This window comes from Pecten maximus, chromosome 11 (assembly GCF_902652985.1).
Source record: "Pecten maximus chromosome 11, xPecMax1.1, whole genome shotgun sequence".
Classification (NCBI taxonomy): Eukaryota; Metazoa; Mollusca; class Bivalvia; order Pectinida; family Pectinidae; genus Pecten; species Pecten maximus.
In genome coordinates this window covers 21,441,895-21,454,374 of record NC_047025.1, presented here as the reverse complement: position 1 = coordinate 21,454,374, position 12,480 = coordinate 21,441,895, and the positions used below count along the sequence as shown (strand labels likewise).

Here is a 12,480-nt window from a genome sequence, read left to right as displayed (position 1 = left end):
ATCATTCAAAATGGCGGCGTTGTGACTGTCAGACCAAATTTTCTGTTTCAGATACTGTATTTGGTAGTATCGACTGACAGCAATGTAAAATGAGTGTCTTTCAAAGCATCAAAGGGACTTTTGCAGCAGGGTAAGGCTAATGTCATAGGATATAGTTTGTTTATGTTAAAACACGTGGACACTTCGAAAGTGTGTGTATTCATCGGCGACCTAAGATGATAAGGGCGGATTAAAACCTATTATATTGTACGTGTATATAGGCCTATTACATGGTGTTCATAAATCGCTATCGATTATATTCAGGAATCATTCTATTACAGAAAGTGTGTAGTATCCTGCCGGGTCCATATGTTAGACTAGCTTATACATGTATTCTTGTATCATAATTTTCTGTAGCACGCGTTTCGTCTGGCCCAAACACCATGTCTGCAGATCATGTCAGGGCAAGCGGAAATCCGGGCAACATTTTCTGACATCTAATCTTCTACATGTATGATGTATTTGTATTCCAATATTACTGGTTATTTTAGTATCCTTTTGTACATGTAGGCAACACATTATATATGCTACATATGTAAAAGTGGAGAGCATTTACGGTCACCTTACTAGCTCATCAGTTTAGAGTACAGTGGTGGATTTCTTCTAGCATTGCAAATTAGTGGTAGAATGCATATGTCTGTTTGGAGAGCAAGAGATTGCTAGTTCAAGTCCTAGTGCGGGCAGGACATTGCCCATTACTCCACAATGTAATAGGAACGAGTAATCACATGCGTCTTCTTCTGGTAAGGTATTTATAGAAAAAAAATATTAGTCCCTACACTAATGTAGCGGAACTGGTCACGGCACCAAATGTAATAGGAGTGGGAAAATGCACGGCCAGACCGGGGTTCGAACCCGGGACCTCCGAACACTAGCCGGATGCTCTACCGATTGAGCTAGCTGGTCGCCGATGATCGACCGGTCCAGTTACTCGAAAAAGTCGGAAGTGGAGGTGATCATGACCTTCGATTCACTTTGAATTGAAGTTCAATACAACTAAACTCAAATGCGCACAAACTTCTGTAACATATAGCTTGGATTAGAATCCTTAATGTATGTTATTATTTTGACGTGTGACAATGATTTAAAGATCGAATAGATAAAAAGTGGTGTGATAGCTGATGATGCATCGACTGTGGAATGGATGTAGTCTGTATATTTTAGAGCGGTATGCAATTGGTCAACATCTCTAGATATAATCAATACTAATTATAATTGTCTACCAAACATTAGTCTACTTCTGTTCCACAGTCGATGCATCATCTGATCTTCAAGTGTTACACCTTGTTGATATAGTAAGAGTAGGGGCTAATATTTTTTTCTATAAATACTAACCAGAAGTAGACATCTGTGAATATGACCTTCCTATAACATGCATCACTCAAATGAAAGTAACCATGCAGATCTCCAATTGAAGCAACAGTTATGAAAGTCCAGACACTCACCAACATGATCAACTCCTTCCAGATTCCTCACCAACTTGCAAATTCTCTTTATTTCCAAGAATTGGATAAACTGCGATCTGATCTTGTATCATTCAAAACTCTTGACATCCTTAAATCTCAACTTCCTCTCAAAATCAATTCATTCTCCCTGTCTTGCAACAGAATTAAGTATAGATTAATTAACTGGTAGAAGTTGAATATCGTAACAAATTTAGATACCCAATACAATTACTTTCTTAGCATTTATTAGAAAGTTAGTAACCCAAATCTACCTCCAAAAAGCCTTATGATATAATGAAACATGTCCTTGATGACACTCAAAATTTTAAAAAACTATTTCCAAAATATTGGAACTCCAAAAGTAGATAAACAGTGAGTAGTTGGTTTCCAATATTCAAGTAAGTAAGTAAGTTTTAATATTTTAGATTGAAGTCTATCACCTCTCGTGATGATAAAGAGGAGAAGCTGCATCATGTAAAATCAGGAGTATGTGTGGATGCTGGGGCTGATCTATTGGACAGGTGAATATCAAGATCTAGGCAACTTTATTTACAAAAAGGAAGTTGATTTTTACCCGACATACATGTAAATGACCGGGTATATTGCATTTGCCTTCTCTGCTGACATCTATGTTAACGGCTGAGGCTTAGAAGTTTATAGGCTGTGACTATAAATTTGTTGATAATAGTTGATAGATTAATTCTGTAAACTCCTAACTTTTATGTATGTCTGTCCGTCATCCATCTGTTGGCCTGTCCATCACACCTTGGTTAAATTTTGTGTTTAGGTTACTAAGGTTCAATTGGCATTTGTTGTTATTGTTATGAAGTTCAATTGATTTTTTTTTTTAAAATTTTTGTTTAAAGTTTTGAACTTTGTATGTAGCTCCATTTATGGAAGCGGAGGTGGTATTATAAATATTCTCTAGTTAATTGCAATAAAACTTTAATTTGAGCTTGATATCTTTTTATGAAAAAATATGATAACTCACATGTGTGTTTTTAACGACTGAAAATTTTAACCAAATAATTCAACATCTCTAAATGTACAGGTACCAGAACAATTGGAGAGAACTTCACCAAGATGCAGAACAGAATGCTACATTAGCTGAGGTAATTACAATGTGTTCAGATAGTGGCTGAATATATAACCTGACAAATCTGGATTGATTTGGGATAAAACCCTGGACTGTTGGGCTACTACCTTAATGATCTACTGATTAAAAAGAAATAATTCCTTGCTAGCTGAGTTGGTAGGAAGCAGTTAGTATTTATATATACCAGGTTAACCAATAGATGTTCAATCCTAAATCTTTCCTGATCATTTTGAGCAGATTTTTAGAAAACAAATTCTGGTCAAAAACATAAATATAGCTTCTATTTTCTTTGTGATTATTACTTTTTGCAAACCTTCAGCTGTTTATATTTTAAAATCAATTTTACTGAAACAGGAGATATACATCTTACAAAAGATATATAGCTTACACGGAAGTTATTGCCCCTCAATCAGACATTTGAAGTTCTATAATCGTGATAGCAGATTCTCTTCAAATACCAAATAGTCTAATAGTCTTAATGTTGGTTTTAATATAGGATAAATGTTGATCAAACACTTGATATTCGATGCTGTGGTTATATATAATTTAATATTTTAAATACATTGTAAATTTCTTTAATTGCAAATGTAATAAAGGATGAGTTATAATTATTGGTACATCATGTTCTACCTCGACTTTCCTGTTGTGGTCATGTCATACCATCCTGGATCCTCCAGGGGTTAAAATTACATATGTTCTCACCTTCAAGAAGAGTGTATGTGATCGAGTATTGAGAATGATGTCAGACATTCTCTCCAGGACCAGAGTGTTGACATCACAAAACCTTGACCTCTTAACCTTGACCTCTTTTCTTTCCTACAGAATGTGGATAGTCAAATCACACAGTTGTTTGTGACTATTGATAGACAGGCAGAAATGTTGGGACAGCTCCACACCACCGTGGCTGATCTCCCTGTTATACTAAACAAGCTTCAGGAGCTCACAGATGTACTAGGTTGGTAATCAACAAATATATCTTTAATAACCTGTATTTATGTAACAAAGGTACACAGTATATAGCCTCTGTAACTAAGGTAACAGTATAGTCTCTGTAACTAAGGTCACAGTATAGTCTCTGTAACCAAGGTCACAGTATAGTCTCTGTAACTAAGGTAACAGTATAGTCTCTGTAACTAAGGTCACAGTATAGTCTCTGTAACTAAGGTCACAGTATAGTCTCTGTAACTAAGGTAACAGTATAGTCTCTGTAACTAAGGTCACAGTATAGTCTCTGTAACTAAGGTAGTAGTATAGTCTCTGTAACTAAGGTAGTAGTATAGTCTCTGTAACTAAGGTCACAGTATAGTCTCTGTAACTAAGGTCACAGTATAGTCTCTGTAACTAAGGTAGTAGTATAGTCTCTGTAACTAAGGTCACAGTATAGTCTCTGTAACTAAGGTCACAGTATAGTCTCTGTAACTAAGGTAACAGTATAGTCTCTGTAACTAAGGTAACAGTATAGTCTCTGTAACTAAGGTCACAGTATAGTCTCTGTAACTAAGGTAGTAGTATAGTCTCTGTAACTACGTAAGGTAGCAGTATAGTCTATGTAACTATGGTCACAGTATAGTCTCTGTAACTATGTAAGGTAGCAGTATAGTCTCTGTAACTATGGTCACAGTATAGTCTCTGTAACTAAGGTAGCAGTATAGTCACTGTAACTAAGGTCACAGTATAGTCTCTGTAACTAAGGTAGCAGTATAGTCTCTGTAACTACGGTCACAGTATAGTCTCTGTAACTAAGGTCACAGTATAGTTTCTGTAACTAAGGTAACAGTATAGTCTCTCCAACTAAGGTCACAGTATAGTCTCTGTAACTACGTAAGGTCACAGTATAGTCTCTGTAACTAAGGTAGCAGTATATAGTTTCTGTAACTAAGGTCGCAGTATAGTCTCTGTAACTAAGGTAACAGTATAGTCTCTATAACTTAGGTCGCAGTATAGTCTCTGTAACTAAGGTCACAGTATAGTCTCTGTAACTAAGGTAACAGTATAGTCTCTGTAACTAAGGTAACAGTATAGTCTCTGTAACTAAGGTCACAGTATAGTCTCTGTAACTAAGGTAGCAGTATAGTCTCTGTAACTAAGGTCACAGTATAGTCTCTGTAACTAAGGTCACAGTATAGTCTCTGTAACTAAGGTAGCAGTATAGTCTCTGTAACTAAGGTAACAGTATAGTCTCTGTAACTAAGGTAACAGTATAGTCTCTGTTACTAAGGTAGCAGTATAGTGTCTGTAACTAAGGTAGCAGTATAGTGTCTGTAACTAAGGTCACAGTATAGTCTCTGTAACTAAGGTCACAGTATAGTCTCTGTAACTTAGGTCACAGTATAGTCTCTGTAACTAAGGTCGCAGTATAGTCTCTTTAACAAAGGTCACAGTATAGTCTCTGTAACTAAGGTCACAGTATAGTCTCTGTAACTAAGGTCGCAGTATAGTCTCTGTAACAAAGGTCACAGTATAGTCTCTGTAACTAAGGTCACAGTATAGTCTCTGTAACTACGGTAACAGTATAGTCTCTATAACTAAGGTCACAGTATAGTCTCTGTAACTAAGGTCACAGTATAGTCTCTGTAACTAAGGTAACAGTATAGTCTCTGTAACTACGGTCACAGTATAGTCTCTGTAACTAAGGTAACAGTATAGTCTCTGTAATTAAGGTCACAGTATAGTCTCTGTAACTACGGTAACAGTATAGTCTCTGTAACCAAGGTAACAGTATAGTCTCTGTAACTACGGTCACAGTATAGTCTCTGTAACTAAGGTAACAGTATAGTCTCTATAACTAAGGTAACAGTATAGTCTCTGTAACTACGGTCACAGTATAGTCTCTGTAACTAAGGTAGCAGTATAGTCTCTGTAACTAAGGTCACAGTATAGTCTCTGTAACTACGTAAGGTCACAGTATAGTCTCTGTAACTAAGGTAGCAGTATAGTCTCTGTAACCAAGGTAGCAGTATAGTCTCTGTAACTAAGGTCACAGTATAGTCTCTGTAACTAAGGTCACATTATAGTCTCTGTAACTAAGGTCACATTATAGTCTGTAACTACAGTCACAGTATAGTCTCTGTAACTACGGTCACAGTATAGTCTCTGTAACTAAGGTAACAGTATAGTCTCTGTAACTAAGGTAGCAGTATAGTCTCTGTAACTAAGGTAACAGTATAGTCTCTGTAACTAAAGTATTAACAATATAGTCTCTGTAACTAAGGTAGCAGTATAGTCTGTAACTAAGGTCGCAGTATAGTCTCTGTAACTAAGGTAGCAGTATAGTCTGTAACTAAGGTAACACTTAAGTCTCTGTAACTAAGGTCACAGTAAAGTCTCTGTAACTAAGGTCACAGTATAGTCTCTGTAACTAAGGTAGCAGTATAGTCTCTGTAACTACGTAAGGTAGCAGTATAGTCTCTGTAACCAAGGTCACAGTATAGTCTCTGTAACTACGTAAGGTAGCAGTATAGTCTCTGTAACTACGGTAACAGTATAGTCTCTGTAACTAAGGTAGCAGTATAGTCTCTGTAACCAAGGTCACAGTATAGTCTCTGTAACTAAGGTCACAGTATAGTCTCTGTAACTAAGGTCACAGTATAGTCTCTGTAACCAAGGTCACAGTATAGTCTCTGTAACTAAGGTCACAGTATAGTCTCTGTAACTAAGGTCACAGTATAGTCTCTGTAACCAAGGTCACAGTATAGTCTCTGTAACCAAGGTCACAGTATAGTCTCTGTAACCAAGGTCACAGTATAGTCTCTGTAACCAAGGTCACAGTATAGTCTCTGTAACTAAGGTCACATTATAGTCTCTGTAACTAAGGTCACATTATAGTCTGTAACTACAGTCACAGTATAGTCTCTGTAACTACGGTCACAGTATAGTCTCTGTAACTAAGGTAACAGTATAGTCTCTGTAACTAAGGTAGCAGTATAGTCTCTGTAACTAAGGTAACAGTATAGTCTCTGTAACTAAAGTATTAACAATATAGTCTCTGTAACTAAGGTAGCAGTATAGTCTGTAACTAAGGTCGCAGTATAGTCTCTGTAACTAAGGTAGCAGTATAGTCTGTAACTTAGGTAACACTTAAGTCTCTGTAACTAAGGTCACAGTATAGTCTCTGTAACTAAGGTAGCAGTATAGTCTCTGTAACTAAGGTAGCAGTATAGTCTCTGTAACTACGTAAGGTAGCAGTATAGTCTCTGTAACCAAGGTCACAGTATAGTCTCTGTAACTACGTAAGGTAGCAGTATAGTCTCTGTAACGACGGTAACAGTATAGTCTCTGTAACTAAGGTAGCAGTATAGTCTCTGTAACCAAGGTCACAGTATAGTCTCTGTAACTAAGGTCACAGTATAGTCTCTGTAACTAAGGTCACAGTATAGTCTCTGTAACTAAGGTAACAGTATAGTCTCTGTAACCAAGGTCACAGTATAGTCTCTGTAACTAAGGTCACAGTATAGTATCTGTAACTAAGGTCACAGTATAGTCTCTGTAACCAAGGTCACAGTATAGTCTCTGTAACCAAGGTCACAGTATAGTCTCTGTAACCAAGGTCACAGTATAGTCTCTGTAACCAAGGTCACAGTATAGTCTCTGTATATAATCACTGCGCTATCTATTTTGGTGATAGTTTGTATATTACCAGTTTATAGGAGCTAATGGGAAAAATAGTGGTTTCGAATATAATTTGTTGCTCTCTTCTGCATTAACAGCATCTTTGGACGAGGAGTATGAAAATGTAGAGGTGGCCTTGATTCGTTTAGAGGACATGTGTGAGGAACAAGAGCTTGCACAGGCCAAGGTGTACGACGCTCAAAAACTGTCCACCTACACTCACAGGAAGAGTGAAGATCTCCAGAAAATTAAAGGTCTATATCTTTAATTAAATAAAAGTTAAATTTCAAAGTAACTTTTTTCTTTCTAACCATTTTTGTGTGTTTAGTATACATGTGTTGCCGCGGTGGCCGAGTGGTTAAGGTGTCCCGACACTTTATCACTAGCCCTCCACCTCTGGGTTGCGAGTTCGAAACCTACGTGGGGCAGTTGCCAGGTACTGACCGTAGGCCGGTGTTTTTTTTTCCGGGTACTCCGGCTTTCCTCCACCTCCAAAACCTGGCACGTCCTTAAATGACCCTGGCTGTTAATAGGACGTTAAACAAAAAACAAACAAACATGTGTTGCTCGGCATTTGTCTGTATAGAATGCATTGATCATGTTTCAACATCAAATTTTTCTAATTTTAGTGGAGTTAGCTAAAGATCATGCCAAAAAGATGGAGGGTTACGAAAAAAATCGTCAGACAAAACTGAAGGAAAGACAGGAAGTTTTTGAACAGCAATTTAACAATGACCTTGATTACTTCAAATCCCATGGTCGACTAGAAAGTAAGTAGTAAACAACTTCAGGACTTTATTTCATTAGTATTCAGACAAAAACTTAAAAAGAATTACTGATAATATTTATGTATGTTTGCTTTCTGACAGGACTGTCCACTAGCAGTAATGATAGCAGTAAAAAGACAGACCTAGCGGATATCAGCTGGGAGATGGAGAACACAAGCCTCGATGAATTCCTGGAGACAGACACTACAGTATCAGGTGATAGTCAGACACATTTTGCAACTTTGTTTTAGAAGGGATGTGTATGAGTGATAATATTTAAGGATTAACATCAATAATTTTTTCTGTTATACAGTCATAACAGAAAAAACTGGAGTGTACTCTAAATAAACCGCGAAGCAGTTTATGAAGAGAGTACACTCCAGTTTTTTATGTTATGACTGTATAACAGAAAAAATAATTAATGTTAATTCTTATAATTTAATTTCGTCTTATACACACCAAGATATTTCACTTTCTTTGGCGAACTCTTTTCTGTGATAAATTATTACGCAACGTCATCAGCCAATCAAAAATGACGTTACATTTCGCAACATCAAAATTTTGTTATGGAGGTATAACAAAATTATTTCAGCCAATGAAAATGCATGTTTCATACAAAATTAAATTATATATGGATGATTGGAGAGTGGTGATGTAGGCCAGAATGAGATATAGATAAAAACAGAATGAACTTCTGGATGGGAGAGTAGGGATGATTGATTATAGATGGTGGTCGACGTGGGTAGATATATGACAGATTTCTGTACAGTAAGGATGATTGGCTGTTGATGAGAATATTAATATAACTCATTCAGTTATTTTGTTCCCATCAAATACAAGAGCTGCATATCTTGTCTATTGATGGCAGATTAATACAAATTGATATTAAAAGATATACCTCTCTCCGAAGCACACTGTAGCCCGGTGAAGAATTTACTGTAAATAAACATGTCAAAATTCCACATAACTTTGCTAAATGAATCAAACAAGTGGAAAATACCTTCATATATTAGCATCCTAGAGAATTTCAGTGCTTGCAGCAACAATCTCTCCCCCCCCCCCCCCCCCCCCCCTTCCCTTCTTCAAATGGGTGTGGGAAAATTATGCTTTAGCTAATTCTGGACATACCTCAACAGGTAATGTGGATGTTGAACTAGAAGATGAGGTTGAACAGATCTCCGAGGAAGAGGTGGAGGAAGAAGACAGCGAGGAGGAGGAACGCATTGATGTGACATTGCCTTACAAAACAGGAGGGGAGACAACTCAGTCTGATAATGTGGAACAGGAAAGTGGTGATGCATCAGAGCAGACCAGTGAAAGGAACTCAAATGTTGACGACTCGGTTGGGAATCACTCAGTACCCAACACAAGTGGCGTCTAGTACAGGAAACAGAGCCATATTTTACAGACATTCCTGGAGTGGATATGATAAATGTTTGGTGCTGACCGTAGGGAGCCTGTAGCTGGCTCAGCTCTAGATAAAACATTGTATAAATTAAAATTCATAAGACTATAGCAGGGAGTCAGGCCCTGAATCTGGATATAAATTAAAGTTTATAAGACTATAGCAGGGAGTCAGGCCCTGAATCTGGATATAAATTAAAGTTCATAAGACTATAGTAGGGAGTCAGGCCCTGAATCTGGATATAAATCAAAGTTCATAAGACATTAACAGGGAGTCAGACCCTGAATCTGGATATAAATTAAAGTTCATAAGACTATAACAGGGAGTCAGGCCCCGAATCTGGATATAAATTAAAGTTCATAATTTGGGATATGAATTAAAGTTCATAAGACTCTAGCAGGGAGTCAGGCCCTGAATCTGGATAAAATATTGTATACATTAACTAAGAATGTAAGTCTTAGCTATAAGTACCCTGATGGTAGTTATAGTCAAGTTATATCAACTGAAAACTTAACTCTGAAGACATTGCAGTTAAGATATATTACCTTCATATTTTTGGAAGAAGTGAAATGGTGATCCATGTATGGTCTTTTGATTGATGTATGATACTTTGATTTAGAAAACATGATCTTGCTCTTGTTGACATACTTGTTCCACAATTTGGTTAAAAATTGTTGTTTTTTTTCTTATATAAATTTGTTGTAAATATTTCCCTTGGGGAGAATAAAATTATAAAATTGATACTTTTTCTTTCATCATGAATCTGAATGAACCACTTTTACTGTACATGTCAATCAAGACAAATGTTGATCCCGTCTAAGCTTGAGGTCCTTGGGAATATAAACCATTGTTAGGTAAGAACAGGTATTATCGACTCTCATGTCGCCATATACGTGTAACATACTTTATATACTGTAAAGTGTTGTTTTGTCAAGAGGTCAAACTTAAGAAGTTTTGTTCTAGGACTTTAAGTTTCTACAATATCGTTATAAGTATAACTCCATATTAATATCTGCTTCTATACTGAATTTTACACAGTGACCAAAACAGCAAAACTTACACTAAAGGCCACCTAAATGTGACAAAAACCTGTCAATAAAGGTCACCTGTATGTGACAAAAACCTGTCAATAAAGGCCACCTGTATATGACAAAACCTGTCATTAAAGGTCACCTGTATGTGACAAAACTTGTCAATAAAGGCCACGTTATGTGAAAAACCTGACAATAAAGGCCACCTGTTATATGACAAAACCTGTCACTAAAGGCCACCTGTATATGACAAAAACCTGTCAATGAAGGCCACATTTATGTGACAAAAACCTGTCAATAAAGACTGTTATGTGACAAATCTGACAATATAGGCCACCTGTCTCAGTTCCCAAATGTTAATTATAAAAATTCAGTGTATATGGACCCCTATTAGAGAACCTGCCTATGAAGGTTAAAGTTCAGTGTATATGGACCCCTATTAGAGAGCCTGCCTATGAAGGTTAAAGTTCAGTGTATATGGACCCCTATTAGAGAGCCTGCCTATGGAGGTTAAAGTTCAGTGTATATGGACCCCTATTAGAGAACCTGCCTATGAAGGTTAAAGTTCAGTGTATATGGACCCCTATTAGATAACCTGCCTATGAAGGTTAAAGTTCAGTGTATATGGACCCCTATTAGAGAACCTGCCTATGAAGGTTAATGTTCTATGGTTCCTTGATGGCTGCTATAGACAGGTTTGACTGGTGATACAATTTTAGGTAACGTACAGTTTACGTTTATATCTAATGATACATATATGGTATATAATATGATGGTGCTCTAACATGTACATATTGTCAAGTGAAAGTTAGCATAATGTTGTCTGAACTTGGAACAATTCTAGCAGAAATTGATCCAATCGTCAGAAAGGGAACTACACTACTGTGGGACCAGGGTACAGTTAGACACTGGTGTGGGACCACGTCAAGGAAACATTATCTTAACTCATCTTAATATAGTTTTGTTTGAACAAATGCACAATTGTATTGTTATTGTGTGGCGGGAGGCATAGCATTCACCCTGTCTATCCGTCCAACATGTTCTTAGTTCATTGTTTTGTTTAGATTTGCCTCTTGATCGATAATCATTTTGGGATTCAGTTAGATTTTCTGCATTGAGGAAATAATTTATATGTCTAACATTAATGGAATTAAATTAAATTTTCATTTCAAATCTTCATTTTGGACTTTTTGGGCTAGGTGATTTTTGTTTGGTTTTGTTCATATCCATCTCACCGAATTCTCTTGTATTCAATTTTGATCTCCAGACACGAGTCACATTCCTGTATCATGTATTCCCTACACTTACCACAGATCAACACCTCAAAGTTATTTCAGCTTATTGTCATACCGTTTTGTGGATTTGAACCAGTGTTAACCGTTTAAATGTGATGTGTTCAGGTTGTAGAACACGATTTATAGATGTAAATAAATGATGTCCTTGATCATCATGTGTTTGTGTTACATGTGTAAGTAAAGTGAGCTGTGCAGCATAAACATGTGAAATTACCTGGTAAGTTGTTCAATTTCCAATGTTTACTTTTTAACTTTTCTTCGCATCAATGAAACTGGTAAACTATGATCACTTCATTTCCTGATGATTTTGGGTCACGGCGTGTGAATACAGTTCGCTTCGCAGTTCATTTCATTTGCACAAAATTCACTTCCCTTCATCAGTCCATGCAAAAGCAACAAAATTGAAAATCCTTAATTAGTTCACCTTGTCCTTGTGACAATCCTTGATTAGCTCACCTGGTCCTTGTGAAAATCCTTAATTAGCTCACCTGGTCCTTGTGACAATCCTTGATTAGCTGACCTGGTCCTTGTGACAATACTTAATTAGCTCACCTGGTCCTTGTGACAATCCATAATTAACTCACCTGGTCCCTGTGACAATCCTTAATTAGCTCACCTGGTCCCTGTGACAATCCTTGATTAGCTCACCTGGTCCTTGTGACAATCCTTGATTAGCTCACCTGGTCCTTGTGACAAACCTTGATTAGCTCACCTGGTCCTTGTGACAATCCTTGATTAGCTCACCTGGTCCCTGTGACAATCCTTGATTAGCTCACCTGGTCCCTGTGACAATC

The 12,480-nt window shown here is 37.0% G+C and overlaps 1 protein-coding gene across 2 annotated transcripts; it reads left to right on the top strand.

The window, feature by feature from the left end:
* LOC117337615 (dysbindin protein homolog) lies at nt 1–11,836 on the top strand. Of its 2 annotated transcripts, XR_004534876.1 has the most exons (9): nt 1–130; nt 1,910–2,005; nt 2,536–2,596; nt 3,403–3,535; nt 7,287–7,442; nt 7,818–7,958; nt 8,058–8,171; nt 9,092–10,998; nt 11,048–11,836. XR_004534876.1 is itself a non-coding variant. In XM_033898678.1 (8 exons), exons 1-8 carry the CDS (start codon nt 90–92, stop codon nt 9,334–9,336), a joined length of 987 nt encoding a protein of 328 aa, XP_033754569.1. In that variant the 5' UTR covers nt 1–89; the 3' UTR covers nt 9,337–11,836. The 2 variants fall into 2 exon arrangements, 1 of the variants encoding a protein (XP_033754569.1); XM_033898678.1 differs by having other exon boundaries at nt 9,092–11,836.
* The last annotated feature ends 644 nt before the right edge of the window (nt 11,837–12,480 follow it).